Source organism: Silene latifolia, chromosome 8 (assembly GCF_048544455.1).
Source record: "Silene latifolia isolate original U9 population chromosome 8, ASM4854445v1, whole genome shotgun sequence".
Classification (NCBI taxonomy): domain Eukaryota; kingdom Viridiplantae; phylum Streptophyta; class Magnoliopsida; order Caryophyllales; family Caryophyllaceae; genus Silene; species Silene latifolia.
This window is the reverse complement of record NC_133533.1, coordinates 24416187-24430020: the sequence shown is the minus strand read 5'-3', so window position 1 is coordinate 24430020 and position 13834 is coordinate 24416187. Positions and strand designations below refer to the sequence as shown.

At 41.0% G+C, this 13834-nt stretch overlaps 1 protein-coding gene across 1 annotated transcript; it reads right to left on the bottom strand.

Moving 5' to 3' along the window:
• Nucleotides 1-539: 539 nt before the first annotated feature.
• LOC141594871 (uncharacterized) lies at nt 540-13190 on the bottom strand. Its single transcript, XM_074414856.1, has 5 exons — nt 12086-13190; nt 11183-11568; nt 10600-10851; nt 804-1448; nt 540-695 (listed from the first exon to the last, which is right to left on the bottom strand). The coding sequence occupies exons 1-5, from the start codon at nt 13188-13190 to the stop codon at nt 540-542; spliced, it is 2544 nt and encodes an 847-aa protein (XP_074270957.1).
• Between the last annotated feature and the right edge of the window lie 644 nt (nt 13191-13834).

Sequence of the window (13834 nt, the reverse complement as noted above, 5' to 3'; positions counted from 1 at the left end):
ATTTTTGTTAAATAAAAATATAAAAGGAAGTTCTAGGGACTAGTTACTAATAAAACCATATGAAAATTTAGGCCCTGTTCTTTTGGACTGAAACGAATCTGATCTGAACTGAACTGAACTTATAGGATCTGAACTGAACTTATAGGATCTGAACGGAACTGAACTTATAGGATCTGAACTGAACTGAACTTATAAAATCCGAACTAACTGAACTAAACTTATAGGAGCCGAACTTAACTTAATTTTATTTTATTTTATTTAACTTAACTATTATTATTATTATTATTTTTTTTTGCAAAAAGTTATAATTCTTTTCATTCATCCTCAAGGGGTAAAGAAAAGAATACAAATTTTACAAAGAATAACCCCTTAAGCCTTAAAAAAGGCCCAATTAGGCATGTAAGCTTACACCTATCCTAGCATCAAGAGATGGGAACTTATGTAGCAAATAAACACTAACTGCATACTTAAGACTAAAGAGAGCTTGTTCAACAGTGCTTTCTTTATCAGTAAAAAGATGCGGCTATTTCTCTCAAATTTCAAATAGCATAGAGAGTGCCAACCAAACAGCTAACAAACCAAGTATGCTTCCAATGTTTTTTAGTCTTCTTTCCAGCGCACCATTTGAATTCTGCTATGTAGCAGTTACTACGGCCAGAGATCTTCATCCAAGCAAGCATACCTCCCCATAAGGCCTAAGAGTAGGAACATTTGAAAAACAGATGAGAATGGGATTCTGCTGCAGACTTACACAGAGTACATCTGTTTACTATAATGAGTCCTCTTCGTTGGAGGATGTCAACAGTGGTGAGGCGCTTCTGCAGAGCTAGAGAAGCTATAATAGCCTTCTTTGGTTCTACAGCTTTACCAAAGGGGAGCCTGAGCATAGTATTAACTGCAAACTTCGGCCTGAACCAGTTATAGGCAAGATGAGTATGAAATTGGCCATTAGTACACCAGCTGTGTAAGAGAGTCTGAGCAGCAGCCTGAGAGCCAGTAGCATGAATAAGTTCATTTTTAACAGCAATGATACTATTCAGACTCTCAGAAAAATAGTCTCTAGCAGATATATCCCAGATGGTACCATTATGCAATGGATAAGTAGTATTCCAGTTGCACCAAATACCATTAGGAGGGAGGGTCAGTTTCCAAACCCATTTAGAAACCAAAGCTTTGTTCCAGGAGAGGAGCTCTTTGATCCCAAAACCACCCTCTTCTCTGGGTGAGCAGATGCTCTTCCAGCTTTTAGGGACCAGTTTCCTATGTGAAAGTCCAATCCCCCAGAAATTTTTTTTACACATCTGATCCATGAGTTTAATAATGCTCTTGGGCAAGAGGCCACTGGAGCACCAGAAATTTTCGAGACCAAAAACCACAGAGGAAAGTAGCTGAACTTTACCAGCATAAGAAAGCAGTTTAGAGGACCAATGTTGCACAGCAACTTGAACCTTAGTAATGAGCATGCCATACTTATCAACAGTATTCTTAGTTGTATTCAGAGGCAACCCTAATTACCTGAAAGGAAATTTGCCTTCAGAAAAACCAGTGAGCTCCATGATTTCTTCCTTTATAGCAAGATGAACTCCTCCAAAGTAAATTTCAGTCTTCTCAGTGTTAGGGTAGTCAAGACTTCCTTTACAGAAGGCACATCACCTCGAGTAAAGATCATAAGGTCGTCAGCAAAGATAAGATGAGTGAGACCAATTCTAGAACATTTAGGGTGGTAAGATACAGAAGGTTTAGAGCAGATGACCCTTAGATGTCTAGACAAAACTTCCATACTAAGGACAAATAAGTATGGAGAGAGAGGATCTCCTTGCCTCAATCCACTGTGTCCCTTGAAGAAACCATGAGTGGCTCCATTTATTTTCAAAGAGAACCAAGAACTAGAGATGCACCCCATAATCCAAGTAACAAAAATAGGGGGGAAATTGAAACTGTGCAACATATTCTTAATAAAGTCCCATTGGAGAGAGTCAAAAGCCTTCCTAATATCAACCTTTATAAGGCATCTGGGGGTGAGATATTTTCTGTTATACCCTTTAACCAAAGACTGGGAGAGCATAATGTTCTCATGAATATCCCTGCTGTAACACCCCGATTTATGAAGGAGCCTTTAACAAGACATTCCCTAATAAACCGGACTGTTACCATCTCGGTTTCACGAGGTAGTGAATAACAAAATAAAATCCAAGGCAAATTATATAATTACTTTAACTTAACTATTACAAAACCTCTTTTACATAAATTTCAAAGAACTAACATAAATAAAAGTGAAAGTCTTCCAAATAATGATCTAGCTACTAAGTCTTCTGATCCAGTGTCTCACGCCCATCAAGCTCCCATCCTATCTCATAAACCTGTCAAGTCTGCTCCCCAATATTTGGATCATCACAGGTGTTCACGAATACACAGGGTCAACCATGAGGTTGAGTAGGGAATACAATTAAACAACAAAGTATGATATGCATGCTCCTCCGTCACCTCCATCTCCATCTCAACTCATATCTCATAACCCGTACAACCCAGCCATACCGATCCTCGGTAGACTATATATCGACCGTAGCCGATCTGCTAGCTCGCAGCTGAGGACACCAGGGCAAGTCCTGCAGAACCCGTCTGGGCCTTATCACAACATCATCATCACCACACCACATCACCACAACATCCTCCATCTCCAATGCATATGAATGCTCAAGAAATTAATGCAACACAATATGTATATCATTGAACTGGTAAATCATAGAATCATGCCGGATACCGAATGTTGTAATAATATACTCAATACGATCAATTCAGTCAAGCACATTCCAGGATATGAATCATAACATGAATCAACAACCACGAATCAAGTCAACGTTCACAGTTTGGTCATATGAAACACAAACAAGTCAACACCATTCAACAACAACGATAATAAGTCAAGTGTGTTTCCCTACCTCGGTACCACAGTCAAATAGTCGGGTGCTCAGTAGTATTCCACAACAATTCGCCCTCTGAAAGATAAATAAATGATAAACAATTACTTAAACTATTCCCGTTCCCAAAATAGAAAGTTACTAAAAATAGAAACTTCTTAATTGGAAAATCTCCTTAAATAGAAACTTCCCCGATATAGCAGTTTTCCATTTTAACCAACCCGACTCAAAACCCGTCTCTAATTATTTAAATGAGTCGGGAATTAAATTAAATATCTAGCACGATAAATAAAGGATTAAACGAATTATACGATTAAGAAAAGACCGAATCAACATTGAACAATCCCAACAACCCGACTCCCATAACCCGCGACTTCACATACGCCCAAACCCCTCACGCGCCGCCTGAACCACCACGACAACCACCAGGCCCGTTCCCCAGTTCAACCCAACCGCCGACAACCAACCCCAACCTGGTCGACTACCGCCGGCGAGTCGAACCAGAGCTGCCAACAGCCCTAACTCATGGCCTAACAGGGGTTGCCGCCACCAACAGCCTCCCCTTGCAACCCTATAGCCACCACCGTCGTTAACCTCAGCCTATGCTACCACCACCACTCTGCTCGTCGTCAAACAACGCACACAGACGCCATGGCGCCGCCGTTTCGACCTCCGCCGAGTCCACGGTGGCGCCACCCCAATTCCAATCGTCTAACCCGCCTGAAAACCCCTGTTTTGAATCCGTTTGATTGCCCCTGTCGACGACGCCTCTCACCGCCATCTCCACCGTCTAAAACCTCCTTAACCGCCACCAATAGAGGCGACTCGAACCACCCAATACAATTTCCCCGACACCAACCACCATTACCACCTCCCTGTGACACACGGTGACCACCAAAACCGCCCGACAAACGACAAAGAGAAAAAGGGAGGGGAACTGCTTACCTAAACTGCCACGTAAACCACCACCAAGGCCGCCTCAACGCGTCGACAACCACTCTATGCTCTTCCTTGCTGCGCCGTCAACACCCACACTCACTCTCGTTGCTCTCGATTTGCGTGAAGGTTGAGATTTGTGCCGCTGAAAAGAGGGAGGCGGGTGAGAGGGGAGTGTTTGTAGAGCTAGGGTAAAAATTTAGGTTAAAGATTAGGTTAGATGGTAAATGGGTCATGGGTAACGTGATTGGGTAAATGGGTAAGCTAACGTGACTTCGTTCAGTTAAACCCGTCTCAACAAGTTTACGAATAACTCGATCTTACGATATCAATACGACTAAACAATTAACTCGACTCGATTAGCGATATAAAATACGGGGTATTACAGTCTTCCCCCCTTAAAATGAACTTCGTCCCGAAGTTCGCTCATCTATCAAACCTCCACGCATCACCGTTCACCGTGGGTACCAAAACAGATTTTCTAGTATAAGAACTCATGAACTTAGGCCCATAAAACAAAATGTTACATTCTACCCTCCTAAAAAGAAAGTTACGTCCCGGAACTTACTTCATGCAAACATATCACCACGAATCATTCCATCATCCTACTACTGTCGTTCACCTCAAACTATCAGAGCACCATACCAGTAGTTTAACTACACAACATAGAGAACTCATTTGCATGGGTACCACACAACGAAACATCAACCTGATCCAAAACCACAATCTACAACTTGATCAAAACCACAATCTATAAACAAGTGCAACATAAACATTAAGATTTTACAATCCTACCCAACTAAGAACATGGTTACGTCCTCGTAACCTCTTTTCAACTTTCATATTCCTATGCAACAAAATCACACAACACATGTAACGAAAAGAACACATGGTAAGAGATTGCGCAAAACATTAAAGTCGAAAACAAGGTTTTATTCATGGAATTAATTGATTGTCAACAAGTAACACTTATTACTTAGCTCATGCTTGACTTAAAAACACAACATCAAACTAAAAGAACAGCAAGAAAGGAGCTAAAGGTTTACACGGTTTCATAACAGACCGATCAAGGTGTTACTAGCTCTAACCTAACAGTTCTTAGGTCGCGCTTACTCTGGTTCTGGTGACTTCTATGTCCTTCCCTTCCTGGTTCACCTCTTCCCCAAAGTCTGGTTTGGGTGGTTCAGTCGTACTTTCGGCATCAGGTACATTAGCGTAAAATTCGTATCTCGGTTCGCTTTGATATAAAGTCAAAGGTATGCTCGGGCGGGTAATCGCCCCGCCGCAGATATTGGGGTCACGGCATAACCTCATGCAATGGGTGGACAACTCTCTCATATAGAAGTGTTTGCTTTGTCCTTTAGTATGCCGAGTCGGGGATAGTATCGATAAGGGTATACGCTCTTAACTGAGTATTAGTTAAGTACTCAGGGTGCCCATTATGGCCATACTTGTCCATGGCAGCACAAAGTTTCTCGCAATGCTCATTGAAGTCAGCATCAAGTGACATGTAACAGTCTCGCGGGTGTACATTGTAGGGATCCATCCTACAAAGTGGAAAGTTAAACAAATTAAGACACAAGGGTGCTACCGTAGAAGGGTGTTAAGATAAAGGATTCATTCACGAGGTTTAAGTGTGCGAAAGTTATATAACAAGTTTTCAGAGTAGCTGTTGTAGTACCAGGGTTTTGGTCAACTCAAGATTATCACAGTTCGCATTATCTACCAGAGAACAACAACCTTAGAAAGATCAACCACAAGGATACACGTATACCAGCATACAATCTAACATTGACCCCACCAAATTCCTCTCCCAAGTCAAAACTATTACTAATTCCGAACAATTGAACCATATGCGCATTCATTCCGCCCTACTACTAATCAATCACCAGGAGTATTAAAACATGCGGTGCATATGCACTACTTAAACACTTTGAAACCATAGAAAACATAACACGTAATCAAAACCATTTGACCCATCAGACATGCAACACGAGTTAGTCAGTTTGTATGATATAAATTCTGAAAACATATTTCCCAATAAAAGTTACAACATATGATCCATGACAACAACTATATTACTTCCATATCACCCATGTGTTTAACATTTTAGCAACCATATCGTTCAGTTGTGTCCAGCAACTTAGTATAACTCCTTTTCAGCAAAACAAAAGATATCGCATAAATAGCTTAAACATATACATTGCCATCATATACTTTGTAGAACCTTATCTATGATAAAAGATTAGCAACTTGAACAACTTCTCTGATTTGAATAATTAGGCAACTCGTAGGCTCAATTGAATGTAACTATAACGGCTATCATTTAAACCAACGCATATCATGTGAATCATCGAAGGGTTATCCCATTATAATTGCCAACATAGTTATCATAAACAATCTTCATTAAAATATAATTGATAGCAACGACTCGAGAATATAGGTATGTCAAATGTCGTGCTACATCAAACAGTTTCCTTTATATCGCGCCCATACGACTGCAAGAATCACTTTAGCATTTTATGACAGTATAATAACGAGCATATCCAATAAGGAATAACAACACCGTTTATTATCATGTCATAGGTTTAGGTTCAACTGAAATAATTTAATGCGATGAAGGTATTAAATATAAGTATGGGCACACAAACTCACATTAAAGGCATTAGAACTCAGATGGCATACTACATGTGTGAACATTTAGACATACTCATTACTACCATCCATGTGTAAACATTTAAACATAATTATTATAAATATTCATGCGAGTATATTAAAACAATCAAGTTAACATTTAACGCCACCAACTTTACCAAGATATGACAATATAGTTTTATATTTATATATATCCGACCACTATACAAATATGATGAACACCAGAGATATTACAACATGCCAAGCATATATAAAATATGCAAACAACCGGACTCGTATAAAATATTTCACCCTCGATTAAGGATCAAATTAAGCTATTCTATCTCACTCATACTATCATGCCAACAATGTTATCAACTAAGCTTTAATTTTATCACTTGTTAAGATACATAACTACTGAACATGCGTACTACTATCGTCATATAAAAATATTATAAGGTCACATTAATAAGGCTCATGAAATAACCAAACAATTGCATGAAAACTCAACATAGAACACACATTTTACAAGTCATGATTCACGTTGTAACTTCCAAGACCACGAACAAATAACCGTCCGATTAAAACTTGATTCATATTACTTTTATAAGATACGGAGAGTTACAAACACAGGGGAAAAAAAATTAGGTCTAAAGCACAAGAATTCCATTTTTAAAGAATTTTACAACTCAGTTGGTCCAAACAAGTATGTGACAGCAATTGGTCCGAAACTTGGGTCAGTTTGCAAAACTTACCATTTAATATAGAGACATCAAGAATTTTCGTGGCTCATAAATTTGAAAACATATGCGAATCTTCTGATCGATGGAGTTGGAATTATGCAAAAATTATTAATACAATTTAAATGAGGATTTTTACAAAATCGTTGGTCAAAACATCACTGCACAAGAACTTCCTGACCACAGCCCACTAAAATATTTATTACTCCTAATCCGTATATACTATAAGCATGAAACCAACGCCAAATGAACACTAACTCACGAGGCTATCTATCATAAAATTTTTATCCATAGGCAATAAACAGAAAAGAAATGGCAGTAAGGTCAATTAAAGAGTAAAATCAAACAAAACGAGTTTCAGCACTAGGTCATTCTTTACTATGTTACAAGCTCTTATGAACATACTATGTATACTAACCCATCCCAACCTAAATCTCACACTTTGTGCTTACGTAAACATCTATTCCATAGAATCCCTTCGCATCTCGATCTACTCCTGACATCTAAATCACGATTGCTATGACTAGAAACATGTAATTCAATAGTGTTTCAGATTACTATCACAATACTATACTAGCATGGCTTCGGGATCACATAACCGCATATCGCTAGACATATTAGCTCTATCAACACGTCATTCAACATCCATCCAGATAAATATCATCAATTCGCAATTATTTTCACGCTCACGATTACCACAATCCAACACTTCATTGATTATCAACCAGAACACGAAAATTTATTTCTCATCTCCACAACATCATATGATCACGTCATCATTCATACAAAATACTTACCGTAACGTCGTCCTGCAGAATGGTTAGAATATATGGGTCTCAAGGTATACATCAACTCGGTTATATCCAAGGTTTTACTTCTAACTACCCCATTCACTCAATTTATCTCGGGTTACCTGGCTCAAAACTGAGAGGGCAAAAGAGCACGTATTAAGGGCGCCTTCTTAACCGCACTGTGAGCTCCTAACAGTTCCTACCCAGGGGTTCATTTTATTTAGACACCTCCTACGTTCATTTGGTTCATTGGTTTAGGCCTGAGGATCGTTCGCTCTGATACCACTTTGTAACACCCCGATTTATGAAGGAGCCTTTAACAAGACATTCCCTAATAAACCGGACTGTTACCATCTCGGTTTCCCGAGGTAGTGAATAACAAAATAAACTCCAAGGCAAATTATATAATTACTTTAACTTAACTATTACAAAACCTCTTTTACATAAATTTCAAAGAACTAACATAAATAAAAGTGAAAGTCTTCCAAATAATGATCTAGCTACTAAGTCTTATGATCCAGTGTCTCACGCCCATCAAGCTCCCATCCTATCTCATAAACCTGTCAAGTCTGCTCCCCAATATTTGGATCATCACAGGTGTTCACGAATACACAGGGTCAACCACGAGGTTGAGTAGGGAATACAATTAAATAACAAAGTATGATATGCATGCTCCTCCGTCACCTCCATCTCCATCTCAACTCATATCTCATAACCCGTACAACCCAGCCATACCGATCCCCGGTAGACTATATATCGACCGTAGCCGATCTGCCAGCTCGCAGCTGGGGACACCAGGGCAAGTCCTGCAGAACCAGCCTGGGCCTTATCACAACATCATCATCACCACACCACATCACCACAACATCCTCCATCTCCAATGCATATGAATGCTCAAGAAATTAATGCAACACAATATGTATATCATTGAACTGGTAAATCATAGAATCATGCCGGATACCGAATGTTGTAATAATATACTCAATACGATCAATTCAGTCAAGCACATTCCAGGATATGAATCATAACATGAATCAACAACCACGAATCAAGTCAACGTTCACAGTTTGGTCATATGAAACACAAACAAGTCAACACCATTCAACAACAACGATAATAAGTCAAGTGTGTTTCCCTACCTCGGTACCGCTGTCAAATAGTCGGGTGCTCAGTAGTATTCCACAACAATTCGCCCTCTGAAAGATAAATAAATGATAAACAATTACTTAAACTATTCCCGTTCCCAAAATAGAAAGTTACTAAAAATAGAAACTTCCCCGATATAGCAGTTTTCCATTTTAACCAACCCGACTCTAATTATTTAAATGAGTCGGGAATTAAATTAAATATCTAGCACGATAAATAAAGGATTAAACGAATTATACGATTAAGAAAAGACCGAATCAACATTGAACAATCCCAACAACCCGACTCCCACAACCCGCGACTTCACATACGCCCAAACCCCTCACGCGTCGCCTGAACCACCACGACAACCACCAGGCCCGTTCCCCAGTTCAACCCAACCGCCGACAACCAACCCCAACCTGGTCGACTGTCGCCGGCGAGTCGAACCAGGGCTGCCAACAGCCCTAACTCACGGCCTAACAGGGGTTGCCGCCACCAACAGCCTCCCCTTGCAACCCTATAGCCACCACCGTCGTTAACCTCAGCCTATGCTACCACCACCACTCTGCTCGTCGTCAAACAACGCACACAGACGCCATGGCTCCGCCGTTTCGACCTCCCCCGAGTCCACGGTGGCGCAACCCCAATTCCAATCGTCTAACCCGCCTGAAAACCCCTGTTTTGAATCCGTTTGATTGCCCCTGTCGACGACGCCTCTCACCGCCATCTCCACCGTCTAAAACCTCCCTAACCGCCACCAATAGAGGCGACTCGAACCACCCAATACAATTTCCCCGACACCAACCACCATTACCACCTCCCTGTGACACACGGTGACCACCAAAACCGCCCGACAAACGACAAAGAGAAAAAGGGAGGGGAACTGCTTACCTAAACTGCCACGTAAACCACCACCAAGGCTGCCTCAACGCGTCGACAACCACTCTATGCTCTTCCTTGCTGCGCCGTCAACACCCACACTCACTCTCGTTGCTCTCGATTTGCGTGAAGGTTGAGATTTGTGCCGCTGAAAAGAGGGAGGCGGGTAAGAGGGGAGTGTTTGTAGAGCTAGGGTAAAAATTTAGGTTAAAGATTAGGTTAGATGGTAAATGGGTCATGGGTAACGTGATTGGGTAAATGGGTAAGCTAACGTGACTTCGTTCAGTTAAACCCGTCTCAACAAGTTTACGAATAACTCGATCTTACGATATCAATACGACTAAACAATTAACTCGACTCGATTAGCGATATAAAATACGGGGTATTACACCTGCCCTGAACAAAAGCAGCTTGTTCAGGGCCAATAAGGTGAGGTAGAACCTGCTGCAGTCGATGGGTGAGAATTTTACTAATGGTCTTGTAAAAGGTGGTGCAACAAGAGATTGGCCTGTAATCTAACACGGAAGAACTAATCTTCTTCTTGGGGAGAAGTGTAAGGAGAGTAGCACTAACCTGCTTACTCATTCTTCCAGAAACAAAGAAGGCATTTACAGCTTTGCAGAAGGCATCACCAATCAATGCCCAACTGTGCTTAAAGAAGGCAGAAGAGAAACCATCAGGTCCAGGACTTTTGTCAGGGTCCATGTCAAAGAGAGCCTGCCTAATTTCCTCCCTAGTAACAGGTTTAGTCAGGGCCTTCATATGAGTAGGCAAGACACAATTACCCTGCTGAAGAAAAGAAGTATCCAGAGGGAGGACATCAGTCTGAGAACCAAGCAATTTTTTTATAGTACTCAACAAAACCATCAGCAACATGCTGCAAACCAATTCTATCCATCCCATGCATGTCCTTAATTTGACCAATGATTTGTTGCTGCTTCCTTTCCTAAATTTTAGCATAAAAGAATTTGGTAGAGCAATCATTGTGTTTGATGTTGGAGATCTTAGCTTTTTGTCTGAGAATGGACCTCTCAATATTTTTAAATTTGCAATACTTCTGAAGGAGTTCTTTTTCCTGAGCAATAAGATCATCCGAGAGGGGTTGAGCTTGCAGGTCCAGCTGACACTGTTAAAGCTCACTCTTAATAGTTTTGACCTTGGTGGTGATGCCATTATAAGTTTTCCCATGAAGGGACTTGAGAGCTTTCCTGACATTCTTGAGCTGCTCAAAAAATTTGAAAGTATTAGAGCCAGAAACAGGTTGATGCCAAGCTTCCTGAACAATGGTGTCATAGCTGGGATCCTCAATCCAGCAGTTAAGGAAACTAAACGCAGAAGGCCTTTTGTGATCCTGAAGAACAGTAACCACAATGGGAGAGTGATCAGAAACTCTAGAAGCAAGGAAATTAGCAGAAGTGGCCGGAAATTGATTCATCCAGGAGGGATTTCCCAAAGCTCTATCCAATTTTGACCAAACTCTGGTCCCAGTTTCCTGCTTGTTAGTCCAAGACATTTCACAACCAGAGCTAGGAAGGTCCTCCACTTGACAGGCATAGAGACAAGTGTTAAAGTCCAGAATATCAGCAAGCACTGGGGGGTGTCACTAATTCGTTCAGTGACATCTCTAACAACATTAAAGTCACCAAGAAGTAACCACTTATCTACAGAGAGGTGTAAATGAATTAAATGGGTCCAAAGATCATCCCTAGCCCTAGCATCATTACTAGCATAAACCATAGTCACATGAAACTTATGGCATGTAGCATGATGTAAGACCTCACAATGCAAGAACTGGGCATGAGCTTGTAAAAGAGTAACGGTGACAGTAGAGGGTTTCCAAATTAGCCAGATTCTACCATTATAGTGGTAGTCATAGATACAAATAGTATAATAGGCTTTAAAGTAAGTATTTATAGCCTTACTAGCCTTGTGTTGTTTAATTCTAGTTTCAAGAATACCCATTATATCCAACTGTTGGGTGCAAAAGAATTCCCTAACTTCCTGTAACTTGAGAGGATCATTGCCCCCTCTAATGTTCCAAGAGGCAATTTTCATTTACCTTTATCAGGTGGATTGCCATCCCCTAAAACAGTTACTGGTTTACCCCTATCCACAAGAACTCCTTCCTGAGATGTAGGGATTGTATCAACTGGCACCTGTGTAGCCAATAACTGAGAGGCAGCATGTTCATCTACCTCCTGAGTAGCTAAAGAATGAGGGACAATCATGGGAACAACAGTTGGCTCAGTAGTGGCACCTCTCTTCAAGGCTATTTGAGGTGTGCACAACTGGCCCTTCTTGCTGCATCTGGAGTGAACTCCAGCAGAATCTGGAAGTGAAGAGGACTCCAATGCCTGTGCTGAACTCCCAGCAGGCACTATAGAATCAAAGATCACTCCAGAAGAGGCTGGGGTATCACCTAGCAAACAAGGGGAGACATTCTGTTGTTGTGGAGCAGACTGAACAGATTTAGAACCAGAGTTAGCCAAAGAGTGCAAAGTGTGAGAAGCATCAAGTTCTCCTTCCTCAAGAGTGGCCAGAGATGCAAAAGCATTCTCAGAGGTAAATTGTGGGACTAGCAGAATTGTGACACCTCTCTTCAAGGCTATTTGAGGTGAACACAATGTGCCCTTCTTGCTGCATTCTGAGTGCATTCCAACTTGTTCTGATAGTGAAACAGAGTCTGAGGTCACTTGTGGGATAGGTTCAGACCCAGCAGAGCCCACCTTAGTGACCACAGAATCAGGAATCACTACAGAAGTAGCTGGGGTACCACCTAGCATGCAAGGGGGGTCCTGTTGTTGTCCAGATTTTGACAGTAAGGACTTTTTCAACTCCTGTGGCTGCTTTTTCTTGCAGGTTTTAAGCATATGACCCATCTTTTCACATCCTTGACAGTAGTGGGGGATCCACTCATACTCCACCCTTTGAGTAGAAGGACCAAAGGGGGTATTCAAACTAATTTCAAGAGGAAGGTGCCCTGCAATATCCACCTCTATCATGACTCTTGCAAAGGATAACTTTTCCTTGTTAGTGGTAGGTATGTCTGCAAACATTGGCCTTCCTATTTTGCTAGACATCTTGCTAAGCACAGCACTAGACCAGAGATATGGGTCAAGATCAGGGAAGAGGATCCAAATGGGCATAACAGAAACCTTTTCCATTTCAAAAGAGAAAGATGGGTGCCATTGTTTAAGGATCAAAGAGTAGGACCCTCCCTAAGTACAGAATTCATTTCAGCTTCAGTAGAGAATCTAAAGCTAAACCAACCCTTTTTGTAGTACTGCACCACTGGAGAAGTCAGGTGATGCCAACTTTTGGTAACAAACTCATAAACCTGTTTCAGAGAAGGCTTAGATCCCAACAAATGACCCATGAGAGTGTATTTCCAGATCTCTAACTCTCCAGCAATATCTTCCAAAACAACATCAATTTCCTCAGCATGTTTACAGTCCTCATGGAACGAGAGGCTCATGCCCAATTGAGATTTAGGTTTAGCAATTTCAGACCATTTTTTTGTTGTTTCAGCACCTTTAATGGCGGAATTAGCAGAAACAATAGGAACACCAGCAATTGGGGCGATAGTAGGTATATCAGTTCCAACTAAGGGGGTTTCAGTCACTACACTAGCTACTTCATCAGACTGAGGGTTCTGAATTTTAGAAACAGAGTCCGCCATGTTCGAAGAAGGTAAGCTTAACGCAGGAGTAACAATTTCCACAGAATTATGAACAAGATTCACAGTATTATCAACAAGAATGGTAGACTTACTAGGTTTCGGAACTGTTGAATTAATCGCATTAACAAG

Coding starts and splice junctions, on each gene's coding strand:
- LOC141594871 (XM_074414856.1), bottom strand. CDS start 13,190: ATGGAAAAGGTTTCTGTTATGCCCATTTGGATCCTCTTCCCTGATCTT. Junction 10,852..11,182: donor ATAATGGCATCACCACCAAG/GTCAAAACTATT, acceptor CTTGGTTCTCAG/ACTGATGTCCTCCCTCTGGA. Junction 696..803: donor TGCAGAAGCGCCTCACCACT/GTTGACATCCTC, acceptor TCCTACTCTTAG/GCCTTATGGGGAGGTATGCT.